Consider the following 25,411-nt stretch of genomic DNA (forward strand, 5'->3'; position numbering starts at 1 on the left):
GCTGTTGCCCATTGTTCTAGACCTCCGACAGCTTCAGATACCACTCATGCATGTACTTTCTGTTTTAAATAGCAGCTTAGAGAAGCATTAATATGCCATACTTATGACTAAAATACTCGTAAAATGTGCTCACTGATAGATAAGATATGAAATGTTGATGGGTATAGGCAGCTGGTGCTTAAATTAGACAACATACCCGAGGTAACAGCTAACTGCCTTATGCTGTGTCCTCTTAGGACTTTTAAAGACTCATAGTTCCATCCTTGACAGACCTGTGTTCTATTATTAAACCCCATCTTGTGGCTTATTTACAGGCCAGCAAGAAAAGAGTTTTATGCAATGCAAGACCTGAAGTATTCCTCGTGTCATGGAATGATGAACCACAGCAACTTGCCTCTGTGTTGCAGGCTTTCCTATCTGCCCTACTTACTCCATAGAAAAACCCCCTAATCCCAGGGATTTTATTTCCTCTCTGTAGGACAGCAGTGAGTAATTACTTTTCTCTTGTGAAGGTAGAGATGCAAAGTTTAATTAATGCCCATTAGGAGATGCTGCTGGTACTTAAACGAATTCATTAGGACAGGGTGCTTAATGTTCACCAAAATAGCGAATAACTGCAGTGGGCTGAATGTTGTTTATGCTGTGCTGTGTTGTTTTGTTCTGCTCTGTTCTGCAATGTGTCAGAATATGTGGGTCTTGCTTAGGCAGGAACATCTTTTCTAACCCCAATGTGAAGTGTACAGAATCAAACTGAGGTTTGGGCTTCAAGTATTAATCTTTCTATCTCCTGCTGTTTTGTCCCTGCAGAATTGAGTATCCCAACTGTCAGTTACTGTTTAGAGAAGCATTGGCAGCATTTGTCCTGCTCAAACAGTTCCTTATCCCAAGTACTGAGAATTGGAACTCTCTGGAGACTGCAGAACCTGTCCCCGTGCTGTGATTTGTGTGAATTTGATGAACTTTGGCCATGTAACAGTCTGATTTTTAGCACAAATTCCATGGCAAGACAGGTGTGGCTGTTGGGAAGCAGGAGAGTATTGGCTTTCCCAGGCCTTTGTGGGAATATGGAAGGAATATGGAAATGAGCTTCCAGATCATCTACTGTTTGAACTGCTGTGCTGACCATTGCTTGGAAAGGACTTAACCTGCATCAGGCTGTGATGATCCTGAGGGCAGTTGTGGCCCCAAGGATGGGATCTTGGGCTTTTCATTACCCTTTTTATCAGCCTGTATCCATACGTGAGTGTGTGTTGTATATCCACAGGGAAGTTCCGAGGTATCCAGAAACTTACCAACTGTTCTCTGCTTTTTATCTCACTTAAAAGTCTACTAAAAATAGGATATGCTTCCATTCAGGCATCAAAGCCGGATGCATAATGCAAAGTGGCGTGCTGTGGGAATAGTGAAAGGGTTTTTACCTGAGGAAGTTCTTTTTGTGGGCTGTTTTTTCTTTGACTGAGTGAAAAAGGATCTCAGTCAGTGTCTGCTTTGTTGAATCATCTTCAGGGGACATAATATTTGTTGCTCTGAAATCCTTATTTATTGCCTCTTGGCAAATACATCCAATATTCTTTAATTGAACTGTGCTCTGAAGAGGTTTGTTGCTCTTGGTGTGTGTGCTTGCGGAGATGCTGGGTATGAAGGAAATGGGGAAGAAAAACAAGACCTCTTGTGTTTCTCAGAGAACCACAGTTCCTTGATAGAACTTTCTATCTTACCTAAAGAAATTGAAACTGGGACATTGGAACCGGGCCCTTTCTTCAGGCTTGCAGCGATCTGGAAAGATTATTGGCATTCATTGTTACCTGGCAGTACAAGCTTGAAATGCAAAGTGTAAGGTTTAACAAATATGCAGAGATAACTTCAAAAAGCAGAGTTTTGTTTTCCACAACCTGCATCTGATTCACATGCAGAAAACAAAGGCAGTGCCTCCAGATACAGCTGGAGAGCTCAGCACAACTGCAAACCTCTGCAGAGAAGCAGAGGGTGGTTGAGATTTTCTTCTTCAGAGTGTATTCTTAGCCTGCATGCTGGGCATCTATTGCTTTTTATAACAGATGATGCAGTTGCCCTTTCCAGTCATGCTCCTCGTGGCACAGGAGCCCCTCCTGCCGCACATGGGATGCAGGATGCTGGGCTTCCCGAGCACATATAGATATGCTGCTTATCAGACATACACAGCATTGGGTTCAGCTGATTGCTCTGACAGTGCTTTAGGAAAGCCCCAGTAGTCTCTTATTAGGAATATAACCTAGCAGGTAAAGACAAGCTCATCTCTGTTTCATCACATCATTTATTTGAGCAGCAGGATATCTGGTTTCTTTGCTTTGCTGTGTCTGTACAGCTGCCAGTGAGGCCTCAACATTGACTTTTGGAATTGAAATGGGTTTGTTTAGTAACAACTGCTAGCTGTGTAATTGCTACCTGATTCTGACTGGATACGTTGAGTAAAATCAGGAAGGATCTTGCCCACATTCCAGTGGCAGTTGTGTGAGATGATGAATATTGTTAGGATGGGCACTTGCTGTCAAATTTGCTTGATATAATTTGTATGATCGCAGGTGTGGGGTAGGTTTTCATCATCTGGCTGTATGTTTTATTGTCTTGGGAAGTTGATATGTGTCATATACTTGTATTCAAACAAAAATGAGTAACCTTTTAACAGTCTTACCTTCAGGTTCATGTGTGTGTCCTGCAAGCAAGGAGAAAGGAACCGTTCTAATAAGAAGTATCTACTGTGGTTAACAGAACTATCTGCTGTGCTCTGGTGATAGTAAAGCATTTCAAAGAGGTTAGTGCAGAAACTGTATGGTCAGACAAGGATGACAGAAAAGGGAATGATACGATAAATGCAGGAAAAAAACCCTACTGTGCTCTTAGCTTGGGTTTTCCTGTTGGGGTGTTCATCCATAGCTGCCTTCTGATTGATTGTGATTTGAGAGCAGAAATTAGATTTGGCTTTGCCTTCAAAGCTGTCTCTTTATTTGAAGTGCTCTCTTACGAGAATTCCATTTCTGTGTCAGTCTTGAATTTAGTGAGCTCTTTAAGCAGATCTAAATGAGCTCAGCCTTTGGAGCCAGCTGCATCAAGATGATGACTGGCGAGCTTCCCAAGCTGAATGCACCTCAATCCAAGAGCTGAGCGCTCCCAATGCAGTGAAACTTGTCATTGTAGCTGGAGGACACTTTCTGTGTCGTAGCCTCTACAAACATGATTATTTTGCTTACAACACCTACCATGTGCTGAACTTTTGGGGGCAGAAATTCAACAGAAAGCAACTGGTGAAAGTTAATCACTGTATCTAATAGATTATCATCTGCACAGTTGTTGCAAACATCTGCTGGGGAGCAGTTATTTTCTGCCCTGTTCTTTAGACTTGGATTCTTATTCACTCCTGATATGTCTGTTTTGTGGTCATTTATTGTGCATAAGGAAGAGTAGGTGGCTTGGTGGAGTGATGTGTGTGTTTGGATCTGACTGCAGCCATGGCCCATGCAAGCTTTCTAAAATCAGATGGTTTGGGTTTTTACGTATGGTTTTATGTGGCTTAAATAGACTGGGGTTATAATGGAAAGCATGAGGCAAATATGAAAACAGCAGTTACCTTGCTGTGAAGTTGCTGTCCTTGCTTTTCTGCTCTGCTTCAACTACTTCCTAGCTTATAGCATGTTTTGAAGTCGTAGAAGCAGTTTGTTCTGAAGCTAAAAGAATTGAAAATGCAGCTATTGTGCTCCCCATGTGGAATAACCTCTCCATAGGTAACGTGCTAACATGTGCCAGCTGGAAGTTCATCAGCTGCAGATCTGATGTGTGTTTTGTGCTCAGAAGTTCCTGCAGGTGACAATGAAAGAGCGAGTTTTCTTTAATGTTCAGTAAATGCTAGTTATGCAAACTAGATTTATCCTTTGAATGAACGGGTTATTTGCCCTTTTGTGCTCTGCCAGTTTGTCAGGCACAGGTGTGCTAAAAATTGTATTGCAGAAGCACTACTGAAGGCAAGATTTTGTAAAATCTCTTTGGGAATTTTATGGGTTTCCTGGTTTGCTTGGTTGGTTTTTTTTGTTAGTTTTGGTTGGTTTTGGGGTTTTTTGGGGGGATTTTTTTAGGCTTTTGGGTTTTGCTTGATAATATTTAGCAGATAAAATTCAAAGGAGAGGCAGCAAATGCATCTTTTCAAAGTAGCTGGCACTGTGTGTCATGTTCTGGTGGCTGAGGGAACTAAGTGCCTTTTGATCCTAAGACATCCGACTCTGTGGTCACTCATCAGGAGGTGCTTGAGAAGAGGTTGGAAGGCCAGATCTTGCAGAAGGTGTGATTCCAGGAGTGGATAATTCCCTTTATGTGCTCCTTCCAAGCAGCAGTAATCTGTAATAAATGCCTTGTGATGAGGATATTGGAACATCTCTTACCCATTTCATGTCTGCTCTAGGTGGACTTTCCATTCTGTAAGACATGGGTTTATTATTACCCTGAAATGTTCTATTTTAATAACTGTTAGTTACCAGCTTCTCTTTCCATACACTGGCTGACATCCTCTGTTGAGACAGTTTCCTTATGAACTATCGATAAGAAGAAGCAATGCTGAGAAGCAGTTGTTGCATGACCAAGTACCCAGCTGTGCACTACCAGAATGAATCCCATGGCAATTAGTGAACAATTCCTTGGCAGTCAGAGGCAAATGGGAAACAGTAAACGCAGCATGGGGAAATAATAATAATAATTTAAAAAATAGAAGCATTTTCTGAGCTTAAACCATTGGCAGCATCAGGTCCACCATCTGCATTGCCGAAGAGCTGACAGTGTTGTGGGTAAGCCATACCAAGGTCAGTTGAACTGACTTAAATTCCTTAACCCTTTATTAGGGTTAACATTTCTGGTTTCTAAGCATGGGATGCATCGTAATTCAAATGACCATGGATCTCTAACTTCAGCTGTCAGTGGAGGAAGGTAAACAGGAGTGCTGTGGGGTTTTTACCTGCTGTTACATGAAGATGCTTAACCAGCAACAGCATAGCACAGGAAGTGAAAACCAAAAAATACATCAGCCATTTAAGGTTAACCTTGAAAGTTTAATGTTAATTCTGTTACTGGAGTGGAGTTGCCATTGTATCTATGAGTGAGTGCATGCAAAGGAGGATGATAAAGATCACTATGACCTTCTGGCTATATAATTTAGAGCTGTGGCTGCAGTTACAACACTCTGCCCTCTGGAGTAATTCTCTTCTGCAGTGCCTCTTGGTTTATTTCCTCATTAGAAAAGTAAATGAGTATGGGCTTGGCGTCATCTTTCTCTTTTCACCCTCTTCAATGCCCGTCTTGCCCCTGCTGTCCAACAGAACAGCATGACTCTGGTTTTCGGACCCATTACTCATCATAGGTAATAACAGGACAAGGAGTAAATCTGGAGAAAGTGTGTATGTTGTAACAATGCTGTTTAGCACGTGGCTGTACCAGGGTTTATTAGATCAGAGATGTATCGATGAAATACAGAATTAACATTTCAGTTCCACAGGTGCCACTCTGTTGAAATGGCTGGTTTGGACACGTCCCATGCAGACAGGGAATGGGAAAGCATGTGGCTGGATTCTCAGAGTAAATGCTGAATGTGGTCTGCATGTTCCCAGCATGGCTTTGGGAACTGGACACGGCTGCAGTGGTGCCCAGAGCCCCGTGGGTGCAGATTTACAATGAGGCAGAGCTGGTGCATAGGGATGTGAGGAATTCCTGGAAGGGAACAGCTGCTGACTAGATGTTGGTTAGTTTGGTTTGGGTTTGCTCACTGGCTGCTGTTCCTGAGAAAAAGCTTCTTCCATGGTTCTGGCCTTCACACATGCAAGATACTGTTAGGATAGGTTTAATTCCTTGTGTCACTTCCTGCACTATCTGTGTTGTGCAAGTATGTTGGAAACACTTGTTTGATAATGTAACAAGGAGTCTAAAGGGTTTAATTCTTTTAATGTTATTTTAATTGGTATTATCATGTGCCTATAAGCTGCACATGCCATGCAGATTGTATCAATACAAAGGTTGGACCAAATCATCCTTGAGGTCCCTTCCGACCTGGGATTCTGTGATTCTATATTACGAATCAGCCTAAGGCATAAACCTCTCTACCAAGTCGTGTTTTCCATGTTGGGTATAGCCTTTCCTTCCTCTGAGAATACTTACTGATTGTCCCAGTGCTGTTGTGCAGTCAGATCAAGGAGTTACATGTTCCTTGTGCTGTTTATCAGATTACTGGGCAGCTGGGTTCAGCTTTCAGCCCAGAAATGTGCTTATGCATTTGGAGGTGTTGATGACCATCCATCTTCAAATACTCTAGGATAATAGGGTTTTCCATTCAGCATTAGGACTGAAAGCATTCAGTGGTGCTACTCTGAATGTATTGTGTATATACCACAACATAGCACATTGGCTAAGATAAATTATAGTATCTTTAAGGATACTATAAAAATCTGAGCTACATGTCCTGGTAGGCTGAGTCCTTGTTCCCAGGAGATGCTGAGGCAAAAGACACAGCTGTAGGGGAAGGTGACTGTTCCTGTAATAATACTGGTTCAGGTTTGGAGCTCTACGATGATGTTTAGACCTTGGGCTTTGCTGCTGACATGTTACAGGTCAACTTGCTCCACGTCTACCCTTTAAATGACAAGCTCTGCTTTACTTCCTTACCTGCCTGAGTTTCCTTTTGTGTTTCCTTGGGTGTTGGTGTTGCTCATGTAGCAGCACCTCGGTGGCTGTGGGGAGGTGTAGCTGGTGGGTGGGAGAAGTCCTTCTCCCCAGTGCTGATGTTGGCTCCTGTGAAGAGCCAGGTTATAGCATTGACTGAAGCCCTGTGCCCAGGGTTGCTGGTGATGGCAGAGCCTCAGCATGCTCATGGCTAACCTGTGTGTTTGCCTCTTTCTTCCTTTTCTTTCCCACTTGCTGTTAAGCGGAGTACAGTAAATAATTAATTCCCACTTCAGTAGATGCTCCTTATGGGGAGACAGAGCAAGTGTTGCAATGTGGACTCAAATGTACACACTGCAACTGAACCTTTTAATATTTTGCTGCTACTAGTGTTGCTCGAGAGAAAAAATATTTAACTAGGTTATAATCATTGTACTTTTGGGGATAAATAGGCCATTTTTGTAGGAATCTAATAGTTGAGGTTTGTTCTTTGAATGGAGTTGTGTCTATTCTCGTGATTTTGTGCATGCTTCATCTGTAGAATAGGAACTGTTCAACTCTTTAATTTCCCAAATCACTTTCAGTTCACCAGTGTGTTTTCCCGAGTCCTCCAGGGTCCAAACACTTTTATTTATGGGACATTTTAGAGTGGGAACAATAATGAAGCCAATTTTTTCAGTAAATTGGAAGTCTTCAATACCTATATCCTGTAAATGTAAAGCTACTGCATTGTTTTGCTTCAACATAGTGGTTCCTTCTTTATGTTGCAGATTCTCTGCCTGCATGACCATAAAAATAAATTGTGAATGATCAGTTAGGACAGGAGATGTAATTAGTTAAAGCTTAATGAAGCTTGTATTTCAGAGCAGGCTCATCTGCAAAAACACTATGTCGGCTAAATCGCTGCTGCAAATGGGTGGTTTCATAATTGCATTTCAAGTTGGGTTGATAAAACACTTTTATCTTGATGATGCCTCGTTACAGTCAGTCTGCCCTTGGTCACTGAGTATTTGTCGTGCAGACCTGCTCTCAAGGAGTAACAAGGTTAAGGAGCCCGTCTCTGCATTGAAACCTCTTTGGATGAGGTGTGTGTGAAGCTCTGCATGCTCCTGCTGGCCGTGCTGTTCTATGGAGTGTTTCAAGCACATTGTGGGTTGGCTTCCACGTCAACAGACACAGGCAACAACAAGCTGAACATTTAAAGACTTACTGCATGCTGGTTGGAAGCCAGGCAGGAGCTGGTGGGTCCCAGATGCAGTTTGTGACCCCATGTACCTGTCTGCCTTGGTTCTCCTGGAGTGCAGGTAACAAGGAGGAGATGTCAGCATCAACTGCCTGAGGGTATTAGAAATTATGCCAAATGGTGGAGGTGAGCACACGGTTGTGCTGACAGCAGGTTGGACAGGGCTTGGAGCAACCTGGTCTAGGGAAGGTGTGTCTGCCCACAGCAGGGATTTGAACTGGGTGAGCTTTAAGGTCCCTTCCAACCCAAACCAGCCTGGGATTCTAGGACAGCTCTTCTGAATGAGCTGTAGCTTTCAGTGGTGGTGACTTAAACCATTCCCATGACTCACTTTGGAGCTCGTGAGTCTGCACCACTGATGCGATCACACCAAGGTAATTGCTCTGATTCTCTTGGCTGTGGAGCTGGGTTTCTGCAGTGAGGAGTTGTGATGGGATGCAATAGGACTCCCTGCGTGATTTCAGTTCTTGCTTGCACTTCACTAAAAACCAGTTGGATCCCAAAGGCTGAGCGGTTCCTCTTTGCTAGCATCCAGCTCATGCTTGTGCTCTTCAAAGAAAGCACTCATTTAACTGACAGTCTTGGGTGCCATAACGGAAAATAAATCTGAATGAATAGTAATGAAATGATAGGACATGGTGTGTAAGGGAAAGGATAAATTCCTCTCCCTTTTAATACTGTGTCATGATTAACTTAATGCATAGGAGAATGTTCTTTCTTTTTTATGACTACTCCAACAACAGCATGCTGTTAAGAGTATAAATGAGCCACAGCTCATACAAAACCCTGTGTTATGGGTTGTGTTCTGGGAGAAAGTATTTCTTGTATTTTATTTTTGGAGACCTCAGAGCAGCCTTCCAGTATCTGAAGGGGGGGTATAGGGATGCTGGGGATGGGCTCTTCATTAGGGACTGTAGTGACAGGACAAGGGGTGATGGGTTCAAACTTAAATAGGGGAGGTTTAGATTGGATCTAAGGAAGAAATTCTTTACTGTGAGGGTGCTGAGGCACTGGAATGGGTTGCCCTGGGAAGTTGTGGCTGCCCCATCCCTGGCAGTGCTCAAGGCCAGGTTGGACACAGGGGCTTGGAGCAGCTGCTCCAGTGGAAGGGATTGGAGCTGGAGGAGCTTTAAGGTCCCTTCCAATCCAAACCATTCCATGATTCTATGAAACCTGTTTCCTTCCAGCCCTGCTTGTGCAAAGAAGGTATCTGTGAGAACCATGCATATCCCGTGCTCCTGCGGGCGCTGTCCTGGGCCGGCTGCTGGGATTCCTTCCTTTCTCACTGTGGTTCCACCAACGTGCCCTGATCCCGGCTGTTGGAGCAGCCTGAACAAAGCATGTCTCCGTGCAGAATCGCCGTGTGAACTCTGTATGAGTCAGGCATTAAGATTAGTCATGGCCAGTGCACATCTGGAGTTAGGATTTTGCTGAGTGTCCCCATTGCACAGAGAGAATGGGGGTGGGGATTGTGTGTGTGTGTGTGTGTGTTCATTGCTTTGAGATGTCACTCATCCGTACCTCTGTGACATGGCACATCTGGGAATGGGATCAGAGGAGTGCTGACCTGGCACTGCAATGGTGGTGGGTTGGATTTCTGGGAGTGTGGTGTGGTACAGCTGTGTGATCTGCAGCATCAATTTACTGCTCAACTGCCTCTCTTCTAGCAAAGCACAAGCTATCCATTGGGAATGCCGCAGCCCACCTCTGGGAGTGTGGGGATTTCCTCAGCTCCTTCAAAAGCCAGTTCTAGAAGCAATAATTCCTTCATGAAAACTGCATGACAACTGTTCCTTGGAACAGGAATTGCTCCAATTGCTCCTTCACCATGTGTCTGGTGCTAAGAGGGGCTCCTTCCCTGGTTGGAGCTTGGAGGTGTCCTAAGTAGGGGCTGAGCCCAGCAGAGCTGTGTGCTCAAAAAGCCGATCAATGATGTTCCTGCACAGGCCAGTGTGTGGGAATGAGCCACGCTGTTGTGAGAACTGTTGTACTTGGAGGTGATGTGAGGCAGGGACATTTGGGATGGGTCCAGTTTTTAGAGCCCAGTTTGCTCTGGTATAAACTTACTGTATGGGTCCAGCTGTGCCAGATCTGCACTCCCAGACAAAGCTGAAGAATGGTTTTCATAGAATCAGACTGGTTTGTGTTGGAAGGGACCTTAGAACTCATCTGGCTCCAACCCCTGCCACGGGCAGGGACCCCTTCCACTGGAGCAGCTGCTCCAAGCCCCTGTGTCCAACCTGGCCTTGAGCACTGCCAGGGATGGGGCAGCCACAGCTTCTCTGGGCACCCTGTGCCAGCGCCTCAGCACCCTCACAGGGAACAGCTTCTGCCTCAGAGCTCAGCTCAGTCTCCCCTCTCTTGGGCAGGTTCAAGCCATTCCCCTTGGCCTGTCCCTACATCCCTTGTCCCAAGCCCCTCTCCAGCTTTCCTGCAGCCCCTTTAGGCACTGGAGCTGCTCTCAGGTCTCTTGTCCCTCTTGTGCCCCGGAGCTGGAATTTTGCAAGCTGTTTGCTGTGAATGTTTTCTGTTGTCCCTGTTGGTTGGTCACCCAAGAGGTTTGTTCTGCTCCTGGAGAGCAGGCAGACATCCAGCATCTTTGTGAGTAGAGTAACTCAGTCAGGCTCCTACTCTGTCAGACTCCAGACTGAAATAGGTTAGTGGGCCTAGGAATTATGCAGAGTGTAATTGCATGTCTTGCATCCTATGGAAAGCAGGCTAAAAATAAACGTGTCTGTGATTTGCATAGGTTCTATTCTAATCAGAACACTCAATGAAAGAAAAAAAAGCAAAGGTCTTGGCATGTGAACACATAACCCTTATGCTGGGAAAACAGTGCCAAGTCCCAAGTAGATTAAATGGCTTGTGTAATACCGAGCAGCTGCAAGGACATTTTACTTTGGGGATGTGACTGAAACGTGTCATTCTATAGGAGTACACACTGCTTAAGTAGTAAGACATGGCATGTTATGTGTACGTCAGTGCCTGAAATGTGGTGCTGTGTTAGAGCAAACACAAGGGTACCCCATTTCTGCCAACTACCGCAGTAGTATAACCTGCAGAAGAACCCTGTTGTCATGTGGAATCCCTTGTTGGGGTGGAGTATTGAACCAACACTTAGGAAATGTCAGTGAGTTAGAATTTTCCCATTAGCAGCAGAGTATCAAAGGGAAGCATTAATATTAGAAGAGTTTGGGGACTCCAGTACCATTTTGTTCACTTGTGTATGATAATTGTTCTTTCTAGCCCAAATTGGTTTGTTTGCTGTCTTAGTAAATCTTTCTCTCTAGTGTGAATACACTAAACCCTCACACTGTAAATTTAAGGGAATGTATGGTAAATTGCTTATAACTCGGGGAAAAAGAAACCATGTTTAGCCTGAGAAAAATGACCTCTGTTATTGAGTTCCTTATCTTTTGGAGTGTTCCACTTCTGCGTCTGCTCAAGTAAGACCAGGCTAAATGATTTATGTATGATAATCTGTGACAGCTACAGTGTACTCTGGTTTCAAGGCTCCCATGTCTTTACTTGACTTTGCAGTACGAGTGACGCAGTGACAGATGCTGCTCATGCCAGACAGCCTCTGTAGTTGCAGTGAGTTGCTCGGTGATTAAAACTCAGCAAGGGATTGAGTGCATAATGTGGAAGCCTTAATAAAGTGCAGTTATTAAAACAAGCCTGTATTTGAATTTTTAACACGTTTGCAATATTACAAATTCTTATTGCTGTTTTGACCCTTTAGATTGGTGTAAAGCACTGTTGTAATGTGTTTGAGCCCATGTGTGTCTGCATACAGGGTCCATGACTTGCATGGTGGTTCTGTTAGAGCATATTCTGTCCTGCTCAGTGTATTTGGATTTATCTACTGTTGTGATGTCCAAAGCCTGTTGCCTCTCGTGCTTTACGTTTCTCTCTTACTTTGAGATGGATGGATCTTGCAAATCTGTGTTTTGTGAGGTGTTTCAAGCTCCCAGGCTGTGCTCAGTGAGCTTTCCAGATACCCTGTAAATCACAGACTCCCAGCCTGGTTTGTGTTGGAAGGGACCTCAAAGCTCCTCCAGCTCCAACCCCTGCCACGGGCAGGGACCCCTTCCACTGGAGCAGCTGCTCCAAGCCCCTGTGTCCAACCTGGCCTTGAGCACTGCCAGGGATGGGGCAGCCACAGTTTCTCTGGGCACCCTGTGCCAGCGCCTCAGCACCCTCCCAGGGAACAGCTTCTGCCTAAGAGCTCAGCTCAGTCTCTAGTCCCTCTTGTCCTGTCCCTACAGGCCACTGTAGAAGTGTCTCTCTGTGTCAAGTGTCCTAAACTTGGCAGTGGCAGAGGCTTCCAGGCTGTGGCTTATCTGCATGTGTGCAAATACATCTTATTTGAGATGGAAATCATGTCATTTTAGTGGATGGAATATCCAAGGGTTCTGCTACAAAAGGAGGAGGACAGGGACAAGCAGAGCAGCGTTGATGAGGAGTCAGACAGAAGGATGCCTTTGCCCGCTGAGCTGCAGGAAGGACATCTTCATCTGGTATATCACAGCAGTCACTCTGCTAAGACTCTTCCCCCAGCCACTGTAATAGTATCAAAATACAAAATGCTGAGCAGGGTATATCTCTCCTGTTAGATACTACCCCACAGTAATTAAACCCACATTCTCTGCAGTGGGTTTTAGTTGTTTCCGGAAGCTGTAAACTGCTCCGATGAATTAAGCAGGATACATTCTGCCTCCCAGTGAAATGTGGAGAAGGATCATGAGAGAAGCAGAGAATTAAACCATCTCTTGAAAATATAGCTCATTTTCATAAATCAGCAAATGATTGTTGATCTGTTCAGTGCGTTTTTCACTTCTTAAGAAAACAAATCAGAAAGAAGAGAGGAGAGTCTCCATGTATAATCTAAAAGGTCAAACTGTTCTTTTGTGGCAAGTTCTTTGGCATTTTTCTTCTCCTAAGTTGAAGGAAATGGTTATGTTTGCATTTTATTTGAAACCCATTCATTATTTTAAACCATTTTGAGTTCAGCTCATATCTCCTTCAGGGTCTGATCTATCAGAAACAGCTGTACAGTTCTTTGTGCATTGCTGTTCTCCTGTTAAATAATGGTACATTGACATACTTGGTGCTTTCAGAGAAAACCCTGCCCATTGGCAATTCTCCTGACTGTACTCCCATGGGCAATGGGTTTCTTTGTGTGTGCAATGTGCTACTATAATCATATCTGATACTTGTATGCTTGAAGCTGGTATCTGAAAGTTTGAATTTCACTCAAAAGATTTTCATTCTAAAAATCCTTAAGGTTAGAGGCAGGAAGCGTATGAGGTGATGTGAGCTTTTTTGCTGCTAATACATTGTACAGAACCAACTTAAAATGATGTCTGCTGTCACTCCACAGAAAGCAGGGACAGACTGAGAATATCTCAAGGTGTAATGAGATACAGGAAGGAAAAAGCAGCATTCAGTGAAAAGTAATGAACTGTGTGGTCCGCCTGTAATTGCCAGTGCTTCTCATCTCTTGGTGTACTCATCTTTTGGGGTTTTTTATGTGTGTGTTTGGTTTCAGAGACAGGAAATCGAGATGAGCTCTTAGGCAGAAGCTGTTCCCTGGGAGGGTGCTGAGGCGCTGGCACAGGGTGCCCAGAGAAGCTGTGGCTGCCCCATCCCTGGCAGTGCTCAAGGCCAGGTTGGACACAGGGGCTTGGAGCAGCTGCTCTATGGAAGGGGTCCCTGCCCGTGGCAGGGGTTGGAGCTGGAGGAGCTTTAAGGTCCCTTCCAATCCAAATCACTCTGTGATTCTATGAACCCCATTACATGTGTATACTTTCTGAAATTATACCTACCTCTTCACAAAACTGCCAGGCTCTAATGGAGAGTCTTGTGACTGAAATAACCACTGCAGCATGCTACTTGGGTTTGAGTCCCATAGAGCCTTTACCTGTTGTCAACCTACATACGGGTTTCTAAATGAGCCTGCTGTTAACACCTTACTCTGCAGGTCCACAGCAGTGCATGTCCCCAGCCTGCCATGTGTTAGCTGTGGTTACCCCTTCAGAGATGCAGAGATGCTCCGAAGAGCCGATCGGAGGGAAGGGGCAGCCACTCTGCTGGCAGTCCTGCTCTTGTGCTTCTTGGCAGCCTGGGGCTTTGCTCTTGAGCTTAACTGTTGCTGTCCTCGCATTGTGTGTGTTCTGGCATGTGAGCTGAATGCTTTTGCTTCTAGGTGGTTTAAAGAGTGTTTGCTGTTGGTTGTGGTTAGATGGGAGCTGTCCTCTGTGGGTGCTCTGGAGTGTCTCCCCACCAGCTACCCATAGATGTTTCTTGCTCTGGAGCTTGGGAGGTAGGAGAAGCTTCTTTCCTCTGTTTAAAACCTTGATTTCACAGTGCTGGATCCTTATTCTTCACTTCCAAGATTCAGCCAACTATGATGCATTTATTTGCAAACGGAGGCAATTGTTGGTTGGGTAACAAGTGTTATTTTCATATAGCAACCAAATGGCACTGAAAGACTGTCTAAATGCCATCTGTGTTCTGCCAATGTTTTCTTTCTTCTTCCTTCTGCACTAAACAATAGGGTTTTTTAGTTCTTTTCCCCCGTGGTAGATGAGGAACCCAGCCATGTTTATTCACAATCTAGAGGCTTCTGTTACAGTCAAGTTCCCTGTTTCTACACTGCCAAAAATAAAGACCTGGAGGATTACATAGAGGCTCCCACTGTTGATACTTCATCTCTTGTCCTTTTCAGCTCCAAGTGCTTTTCAGAATAAACAATGCATTATTTGCCAGTGCTTTTTGTACTTCTAAAGGTTGCTTGGGGATATGGCTTCCAAAGAGTATTTTAGTTCTCTTCAGAACTTGAAATGCTTTCAGGATGAAGTTGAGAAGCAAACGCGAAGTCAGATTATTTTTGCACAGGTTTACCACCAGTGGGCTGGTTTGTTGGTAGAACATTTCCAGCCCTGTAAGATTTCAGTATGGGGGGACATTCAGGAATGGGGATTAAGAGGCTTCATCTGCCTGAATCGGTCACCACCTAGTCTGAGGAGCTGAGCGGGTTATCATGTAAAGGCTTGTGTTGGTCACCCCTTTGATTTCTAGTAATGAGCAATCTCCTAAATCTATAGGCTTAAAAAGTCAAAGCTCATGCTTACTGCTGCTTTCCGAGTGTGTTCTGTGTTAGTAACACAAATAAGAAGATCCTTAAAGTGGGATGTACCTACTACAATGAGGCTTGGGGCAACCTTGTTTCTTAAATCTGGGTAAAGAGTTCTCCATTTATTCCAGCAGTACCATAAAACCTCACTTGGAGTATTGTGTACAGTTCTGGTGTCCTTAACATCAAAAGGACATGGAGCTGTTGGAACAGGGCTAGAGAAGGTCATGAGGATGATCAGGGACTGGAGCACCTTCCCTATGGAGGCAGGCTGAGAAAGTTGGGGCTGTTCAGCCTGGAGAAGAGAAGCTGCATGGAGACCTCAGAGCAGCTTCCAGTGTCTGCAGGGGGCCTATAAGGATACTGGGGATGGACTCTTCATTAGGGACTGTAGTGATTGGACAAGGGGTGATGGGTTCAAACTTAAACAGGGGGAGTTTAGATCGGATCTAAGGAGGAAGTTCTTTACTGTGAGGGTGCTGAGGCACTGGAATGGGTTGCCCACAGAAGTTGTGAATGCTCCATCCCTGGCAGTGTTCAAGGCCAGGCTGGACAGAGCCTTGGGTGCCATGGTTTAGTGTGAGGTGTCCCTGCCCATGGCAGGGGGGTTGGAACTGAATGATCTTAAGGTCCTTTCCAACCCTACCTATTCTATGATTCTAAAACACCCTTCCAGTGTTCTGAATGCAATGGTAAACAATTTATTCACACTGGAAGGCTTCTCTCTACCAGAATTCTGTAAATACAAATATATATTACCAAGAATTGATTGGGCAGCATATAACAAAGTACAATTAAAGAAACCTTTCAAAGTAGGCCTTTCTAATATTTTTCAGCTTTCAGCTAGTAAATGAGTCTGGTTTGATGGATTATTGTGGCTATGAAGTGCCTTGAGCTTTTTTCTGTATAATAGGCCCTATGTAAATTCTTCTGTGAATTGTTCTGCATCTATCATGTTAATGTAATTAGATGAATCTGACATACTTACCCTTTACTTTTTCTGAATTTGCAGAGTATCTTTAATGACAAAGCCACAATTCAGCAGCATGAAAGATCCTTAATTCAATTTTCTTTAAAGAAGATTGACGCTACTAACATTTAGCTGCTTAACAACCTTTATTTCACATCATGGGAACTGGCAAAGGCTCTGCACCACAATTCCTCTTCAGTACAAAGAATCAAGATTTTCTGCTGTCCTTAAAGGTTTAAGGATTAGTTGTGTTACTTGGAGGAATTAAATTCCTTCTGCTGCTCAGGCAGGTCCTGCTGCTTGTCAGTGAGGTCTCTTCCAGTCCTGTTTCCTTCATTCTGTGTTTCCCACCCATACCGGTTGGTCTTGTGTTGTACTCTGTGCCTTGGAGTACTTGTAGTATCAAAACCAGTTTTGATTTGTAAAATCAGTCTTGTAAATGTAGCTATTTGCATAGATTTTCTTTATTTATTAGATGTCAGTTTCTATTGCACAGGAAAACAGTGGGCAGGACAGCTTGAGAGTGCACAGAGCAGCTCAGATTCACCTGCAAAAACCACCCCAAGTCTGAATCTCTCCTGAATCCACCTCTCTAGGACACTGGCATGCAGAAGGGTAATGATTTCCTTATGGCTAGTGGCCCTTTGTTGCATCTTTACGTGATGCAATTAAAAAGCATGGTAAAATCAAGCAAAGCTCTAGCAATCTAAGCTGTCAGAAGGCTGGGATGTTCTCAGCAGGGCTGTGTACAAAAGTTCATCTCAAAGGAAGAACAGGGTAAAGGTCTTCTCCCAAATTGTTCTTTGCCAGAAAGTCTAGATAATTCAACTACTCTATTTTGTTCCTTTATTATAACATGCTTTCTCCAGATGCTGGGATAACTTCCAGAGCTGTGGAACGAGACTGATTTGGACTTCCCATGCACAGATGCCATGTGAAGCCACGTCTCTGCCCTTCTCTCCATGTTTTGCTCCACTTGTTCCTGAGCCTCTTGCTCCTCTGTGTATGTTCATCACCTATACCTGGAATGTCCCTGCTGCTCCTGCAGTCAAGTCTCAGTTGATACTAACCCTATGCCAGCAGTTCCAGTCCACAGCTTCATGTTTAAGTTTTTGGGGGATGCTCGTGTAGCTTGCAGAGTGTAGCATGGCTTAATAAAGGTATCTTTGCCATCCCTGTCTTCCATCAGATACTATTTGCAGACATGTAGTAAAGGGAAATTCACCCAGTCCAGCACCTTTAGTGGGATTCTGTTAATAGCTGAAAGTTTTTTAAGACCTCTTGACAAGGAATTTAAAATCTATTTTAAAAAGTACTTTCTTTTCCCAGCATTATTCTGTAGCACAGTGTCTCCTTCGATACCTATCCCATATACTCCAGTTTTATCTCTGCTCATCAGCTTCTCATCCTCAGGGCTTTCCTCTCCCTTGCCAAACAACTTTCCCAAGCCATTCCCCAGTTCTCCCCCTGCTTATACAGTGTTGGTAATTTCAGAAGAGTTTGGTTCTTGATGTCTGTTGATCTGCTCTCAACCTAAAGCTCTACAAATGATCCTGGCTTGAAGGAGAAGGTGAGAAGTCTGCCACTATGGCCAGAACAGATTAAAATATATTTTTGCTCCTTTTTCATGCCCTTGAATAACCTGAGGGGGTTTTTTAATCTTATCTATGTAAAATGCATGATTTGTGTTTCACATCTGAAAACAAGCTTCCACTGTATCTGGCTCGTCTCCTACGTTTGTCCTAGGAAATCCAGTTTCCTTCTTCACCTTGTCTGTTCGCTTCATTGTCAGGGAAAAATCTGTGTCTTGTGACAGATCTCTGTTTTCAGACAGATGTCACTACCTACCAGTGATACCCATAGAGTGTCCGAGCCAGAGACCAGCCTGCTGTGGCCCTTCAGAGAGACTCTGCCAAATGAGTCAATGGTTGGCCTTTTCTGGTGTCAGGTCTGGCAATCACAAGTGGTGATTCATTTAGACTTTGGGAGCTGAGCAGTGTGGACCTACTGCTGCTTGAGGCTCATTAAAAGGCAAACGAAGCTGTACATGTCACATTCCTGTGATGATTATCTGCTTTTGCACATTTGAACATTCGTGCAGCTACTTACCTCTGAAGCAGTGGGTCAGCACTGGGTGGCAGATAGGTGCTGATTGAGCCCTGTGCATTGAACATGATTTTCTTGCTCTTTCTAGCTCTTTGTCTCTTAGTAATCAATCCTTCCCCTGACAGTGAGCTTGATTGCTCCTAGGGAATGAGCAGAAGTTATCTTGAGCTGAGATCAGCCCATAATAGGACCAGGATCTCAGTTCCCAGGCAGGCTGCTGGTACAGATTTGGTTGTCATCTCAGCTTCCTTACTGGCACGAATATTCCCATGGAGCTTCCCTCTGTAACAGGCAGAGGCCAAACCTAGGTTCTTGCATCCATTATGTGGAAGACAGGGAGGTTTTGAGCAGGACCATGTCCATGAAGCCCTTGGTGGGCTGTAGCACTGAGGTGTGAGCTGCTGAGCACACTCTCTGCCTTGGCTGTTCTCCTTGGTGGTTCCAGAGGAGGAAAATCAAGACTCCTGCAAAGTAGGTCTTCTGCCCCATCAGTCTTTCTGCCCCATGAGCTGAAGAAACCTGTGCTTGCTGAATGGGGTGGACGTTCTCAAAGTGGTGCTGTGTTTGAATTCAAGCAATTTGGACCTTCCATCTGTTTGCTGTACAGGGAATGCAGGTGTGTGTTGCCTGGGTGAGCAGCATCAGTGAGGGCTATGGCACTGCTGGGCCTTCCCATCTTTTCCACCTCCTGTGAATGCGGTGATGCTGTTGCATGCTTTTAAGAGATGGTCTGTGTTCAGTGGATGCATGCGTTAGGATCTGTAACTTGGATTAAATTATTATATGCAAGTAGTGGATGAGGAATATCACAGAGTTAATGTGGTTCAGACTAATTATAACTTTGGTTTCCTGGTACAGAAAAACTGTCAGCAGAGCATCTCTTGAAATGGCTTTTGCTTCATCCCATCAACAATCACTTCATCTTACTGTGTGTATTGACAGGCTAGTTTTGATTAAAACTGTAACTGTTTTCCACTTGATCGACTCTGTAATTCCTATTTTAGTGAGCCATTTCTAAGCAAGGCCATTTAGCTGGTTTATTAGCCTTCAGTGTGTGTTTCATCTGGAGCTCTCATATTCCAGGTTGCCTGTTGCAGCTGCTTCTTGCATTAACACATCAGGCAGCTGAGCGTAACCTTGGGCAGTGAGGAATTCTGTTTGTGTGTATGATGGTCTGAAATTCCAGTGTGGAATTCTGGTTATGTTTCTCCCTGCATTGCTCCTGTTGAGAAAACAAAACCCTATGGCATGGGATCAACCAGCTTGGAAAAGTCCTTTAAGGTAATCAATTCCAACAGCTCCCCAGCCCTGCCAAGGCCACCCCTAACCCATGGCACTGAGGATGTGGGAACACTTGCAGGGATGGTGACTCCTGTTCCAATGCCTGAGCACCCTGTGAGGCAGGAATTGTTCCTCAGCTCCATCTAAACCTGCCCTGGGGCAGCTTGAGGCCGTTTCCTCTTGTCCCATCCCTTGTTCCTTGGGAGCAGAGCCCGACCCCAGCTCACCACAACCTCCTGCCAGGTAGGGGTAGGGAGCAATAAGGTCCCACTGAGCCTCCTCCAGAAGGTAACTGAGGCAGGATCTAATCTGCATCATGTTCATTCTATTCCTGCTTCAAACCCCTTGTGGACGGGGAGCCGGGGGCAGGGAGGGCTGAGGGGGCCGTGGGTGATAGGAAGGGGCCGTTCAGCTCTGCCTCAGGCCCCCTCCATGCTCCTGTGGAGCTCCGGAGGCCGGGCCCGCAGCCCCGCGGCGCCGGGAGGTGGCGGCAGACAGCCATGGGACCGGGGCCTACCGCCGCCGCGGGGCCTGTGGGGCCCGGGCCGAGGCCTGCGCGGCTACCGGGAGTGTCTGAGGGGCTTTAGCCTTCAAGCTCATCGGGCTGCAGGCGAGGGTTTGGGATTTACTGCGAGAGCCACAGTGCGATTCCGGTTTCACATCGGCTCCCTTAAAACGCGTTTTGGTGCTGAAGGCTACGGTGAAAGCACAACCGGAGTAATTAATGATGTAGCCTAATGGGAAAGTAGATTGCTTTTAATAAACTGCTACGTGGAAAGATTGCTTTTATAACGAACAGAAAGTAGTTTTTGAGACGTTTGAGGGGAAAAATGCCATCGTTCGGCCCTCAGCATTGCAGCTGTTCCCAGGAGGAGCTGGCATGGAAACTTCAGCCTGGCCCTCAGCCTCTCAGGGCAGGTGATGCCTTCTGACAGCAGTCACCTGTGCCTGCCTGCATGGAATGCACATTGGAATGAAATGGAGGATTTCCATGTGGTCTTAAGAGTGATTTGTGGGAATGTTGCATATACACCGTGTATTAGCAGCGTTAGCCAGGCTAGATGGTCATAAAGGTGCTTTATGGTACCTAAAGGGGCTGCAGGAAAGCTGGAGAGGGGCTTGGGACAAGGGATGCAGGGACAGGCCAAGGGGAATGGCTTGAACCTGCCCAAGAGAGGGGAGACTGAGCTGAGCTCTTAGGCAGAAGCTGTTCCCTGGGAGGGTGCTGAGGCGCTGGCACAGGGTGCCCAGAGAAGCTGTGGCTGCCCCATCCCTGGCAGTGCTCAAGGCCAGGTTGGACACAGGGGCTTGGAGCAGCTGCTCCAGTGGAAGGGGTCCCTGCCTGTGGCAGGGGTTGGAGCTGGAGGAGCTTTGAGGTCCCTTCCAACACAAACCAAGCTGGGATTATTTTGCTGTGATTTACGACTGGACAGTGACATAAAACATTCACAGATTGAGTTCTTAGAATCTATTTGCATATTTCAATTCTGAGCTTTGTTGTTTTACCACCATTACAAATGTAGAAATGGACCTTTTTGTGTTGATTTCCAGTAGCACTGTGGCCATACCCATTTATTTGTGATTGCAATGTGTATACCTCAGTGTTTCCGTGACAGGCTGCACATATAAATAGTATCTTTGTCCTGCTTAGGTGCAGCAGCCAGGGCAGCTTGACCATTGGAGTTTGTGGTGTAATGAGAGATAAAAGCCATGGCCTCTGGTTTTTGCATTGTTTCTGTTCCTCATGCTTGCCTCTGTCCTTCACAGCATGCTCTGTTTTGCTGCAGTGCTCCTTAAGCCTTTTTTTCTTCTGCAGTGACTTAGTTTTCTTCACCAGACTGCGGTCTGCATATCCTCGTTGAACCAGTTCCTTTGTGCTTAATTTAAGTTAAACTGAAAGCAAAAGGCTTGTGCCTGTTCATCTTGCAGAACCCGAATGGTATAAAGTACATTATTCCTCTTGACTGGTCCCTGTGTTGCGTTTGGCATCCTTCAGAGGCAGCTCAGCAGCGCAACAAACACCAGCCCGACACTTATTAGATCATTGTGGAGAGTCTGATACATGAGGGGCTCCTAAAAGCCTGCGCGAAACAATGTAAGGAGCACGTTCAGTGCCTGAAGCGGGGAAATATCTGGGTTTTGAGTAAAAAACAAGCTATGGAGGTTGCCTAAAGCATTCATTATTTTTTGTTTTCTAATGCACACCATTCTCTTTGTGACTTTGTCATTTTGGTTGCTATGTTTCTCCTGTTTCCCTCAGGCAATCTTTGCAATCTTCAATGTAGTCTCGGGCTATAGTCTGATCTTGAAGGTTTTTATGTTAAGATCAACCCCTCAATGTCAGCACATCCTTCGTGTGCCGCCTTTGCTTTGACTTCTTTTATTTAGACTGAGTTGATATTTATTGAAACGGGTTTATGAGCTTTTAAATTTCAAAACATGAAGAGAATAAGATCAGGGAATAAATAAAACCTCTAGAATTTTACATCCAGCGCAGGTTTTCACCTCTTGCCAAGCTTGTCCCACTTGCAGCACTCTGAGCAGAGCTTCATCTGCCTGAGTGAAATATGTGTATTGATCTGCCTAAGTGAAATATGCGTGTATTGTTGAAGCACAGTGCTCTAGATCTGGCTTTGACAGGGAGATGGATGGACCGTTTTAGGGGTAAAACATTTTTTAATGCTGAGAAACCATCTTGTCTACAAACAATAAAGTGATTTGTAGCAACAAATGGAAAATATTTTTCTTGCTGGGGATGACACCATTTGTTTTCATTTTCCATGACATGTTTTGCTCATTACACTGCAGGAAGCAAATCCAAAGTTTTATAGAACACAGCTCGTGATGGCAAAATAGGGAATTGAGCTGGGGGGCTCACTGTCATAACAGCCCAGAGCATCAGGCCCAAGGGAGCTGTGGAGGTGCTGCCAGATTCCTGTTTGGGAAGGAGTTGGGGGATAGGGGAGCTGTTCACCCCACCCACACTAGTGAGAATTGCTGTATTGCTTGGAAAACTCCTGGAAAGCCGTGAGGATTGTACTGTGGTGGTGTCTGAGTGCTGTAGATTGCTCTTTGTGTTCCTGGATATGATTCTTACATGGCAGTGTTCAAGAGGGGTGAGAAATACACTTTTGGAGCTCAGGGCTCACATTAGACACTGGGTGTGCTGCCTCTGTGTGTGTGTGGTGGGCTTACTTCTTTGCTTGGGGCTTAGGGTGGCTTGGTTTGGGATTTCATAGAATCACAGAATAGTTTGGGTTGGAAAGGATCTTAAGATCATCCAGTTCCACCCCCCCTGCCATGGGCAGGGACACCTCACACTAAACCATGGCACCCAAGGCTCTGTCCAACCTGGCCTTCAACACTGCCAGGGATTCACAACCTTCCTAGGCAACCCATTCCAGTGCCTCACCACCCTCAGTAAAGAACTTCTTCCTTAGATCCAATCTAAACTTCCCCTGTTTAAGTTTTAACCCATCACCCCTTGTCCTGTCACTACAGTCCCTAATGAAGAGTCCTTCCCCAGCATCCCTATAGCCCCCCTTCAGATACTGGAAGGCTGCTGTTTGGTTTGTTTATGGACTATGCAAACCTCAGTGAAGAGAGGGCTAATAGGTAACCTTGGTTTCACACACAGATACTTTCCAGCATGCCATTGAGAGGGTGCAAATTAAAATACAGTTTGCTGTTAGTGAATGATGATAGCAGAAGTAAAGTTAGAGATGGGTATAAGGTGTGGTCTGCCCTCGACATTGGCAAGAAGGGAAAGTATAAACTTGCCAAATGAAAACGTGCAGTGAAGTTTCCAGCAGTGACATGTGGGTGGGAAAAACTGGTTGATGGTGGAAGGGGTTTTGGGGTTTGGTGCTTTTGGTTTGTTGGGTTTTTTCCAGATTTGACATTCCATGGAAGTACAGAAATCTCAAGGTGTAGCTGAGCTTGTTATTAACACTGATGTGGCCTGTGCCCCATTTCATTCTTGGACCTTTTGAGAGGTGGTCTCTTCAGCAGTTGGTCTCGGCGAGCTTCAGAGGTTCCTGTCTGAATCACTCCTGTGGCACTGTGATACATTTCCTAACCTGTTGCTGATGTAATTTAAAAGGAACAGCATCTGCTCCAGCTTTTGTTTGCTCTTGTGCTACACCAGCATATGGCTGCTACTGGGCATCTCCTACATTGGGTTTGGAAGACAAAGACCGAGTCTTTTCCCCTGAAGCCCTGAGTGTTCTGCTGTAGTACATAACTTAAATTTATCAAGGTCACTGAGCCCTGTTTAATGTGCTTTCTGGGAAGATGACAGGGTACAAAAGATTGGTTTGTACCCTTCTATCAGAAGGATGAAGCAGTAACACAAGAGCTCAGTTATTTGTGTGCTGAAGGGGCCGCGGTTATCTAGTGATATGACAGATTCACTAATGATACCTGACAGAAGTATTGCAAGGGAATAATTGTAAAAAAGCTCTCTTCTGTCATGCAGGGGGGTTAAAAAGAAAGTCTTTTCTTTTTAGAATATCAACAATGCAGATTCCCATGGGATAAAATGAGTTCAAGTGCCCAACCAGTAGCTGTAAATTGGATAGGAAGTATTATCACTATATTTTGAAGCTGTTTCCTGCCTGTAGAGACTTTGAATTCTGGTAATAGATTTTGCGGGTTAATATTTCTTAGTGATTTCCAAACAATTCCAGAATATTGTCATTGTCTCGCTTGGGAGATACTGATGGTGGTTGGCTGTTGCTCAGCTGTGCTTACAGTCCTTGTGCCAGTTTATAGCAGCAGAGTCAGGCTTCGGTGGCATAGAATGGCTTTTCTGTTCAGGTCTTTGCATTTAAAACAACCCAGGTCTTTCCACTGATTTCTCTATTTTGAAGCATTTATAGCAGTGAAATGCTGTTCTTGTGAGATCCTGCTTAATTTTTATGAGTTTTCTTGTTTGTTGTTTCTTAAGGAAAAGTCATCAACAAGGACTTGCGCCACTACTTGAGCCTTCAGTTCCAGAAGGGCTCAATAGACCATAAACTCCAGCAAGTGATCAGAGACAATCTCTACTTGAGAACCATCCCTTGTAAGTATGTAAAGATCAGCCTCATTCGCTCCGTTCCTGCTAACTGCTACATCATTTGAGAGCTTTAAATCCTTCTCTCTTAATCTGGTTTAGTTTTACCTTGCAGCAGGAACTTCTGTCGATGGGTTTGCTAGAATACTTCTGTATCTTTAGTTGCAGTGAAAATTTACAGCCAGTATGGACTGACAAAACAGCAAAACCTTAGGATTCAAGCTCAGAATATTTTGGTTCCATCTGTGTTTTACTCATTGGAAGTTTGTCAGTTGTTGTTAGAATAACCACAGCTACCATGGGAAAGAAATCTTCCTTAGCATGATCAAGCAGGGCAAACACATCCTGATTTTTGTCAGTGTATTCTTTTTTGCACAAAGAAGAAATGAAGACCTTGAGAAGGTCATGTGCAGTAGGCAAAGTAGTGCAGCTGGAGGGAGAGTTGCGGGAGGGATTATATGCAGAAAGGGTTGCCATGACAGAAGGTACATGGGAACTGTTGTTCAGTCATCCTGAGAAGACAGTACAAGGAAGTGGTAGCAAGAGGGAAGGTGGCCCAAAAAGAGGAAGAAGGAAAAGCACATGGACAAACTTTAGTGTCACAGCAAGAATTAATTAGTGAGAGAATCTGGATGGTCCTGTCTCATCAGTTATGCTAGCCCTTCTGCTCTGAGCATCTGTTAGCATCTCCCTATCCAACCAACACAGGTGTTAACTTGCCTTTAGCGAGGTGCCTAAAGGTTACTGCTCCCATGAGTAGACATTTATAGAAAGCACAGTGCAAGGTATAGGATGCTCTGCCAGCTATCCTGTCTCTCACCCTTCTGTGTCATTTCAGTCCTTAATTATCTGCAGATCATCCTTTACCTTGTCTCAAAGGTTCACTGATTAAAAAAGCTCATTGCCACCTGCCTTTAAGTATCCACTGCACTAAAAACTGAAGTTTGT

At 44.8% G+C, this 25,411-nt stretch overlaps 1 protein-coding gene across 5 annotated transcripts in view; it reads left to right on the top strand.

The window, feature by feature from the left end:
• Window positions 1-25,411, top strand: part of MAGI3 (membrane associated guanylate kinase, WW and PDZ domain containing 3) — a 71,760-nt gene that overhangs the window by 13,215 nt on the left and 33,134 nt on the right. For all 5 annotated transcript variants that reach the window (XM_034069891.1, XM_034069888.1, XM_034069890.1 and 2 more), the window contains exon 2: window positions 24,356-24,472. In XM_034069891.1, the coding sequence (XP_033925782.1) occupies window positions 24,356-24,472 (117 nt within the window). The remainder of the gene's footprint in view (window positions 1-24,355; window positions 24,473-25,411) is intronic.

Source organism: Melopsittacus undulatus, chromosome 16 (assembly GCF_012275295.1).
Source record: "Melopsittacus undulatus isolate bMelUnd1 chromosome 16, bMelUnd1.mat.Z, whole genome shotgun sequence".
Lineage (NCBI taxonomy): Eukaryota > Metazoa > Chordata > Aves > Psittaciformes > Psittaculidae > Melopsittacus > Melopsittacus undulatus.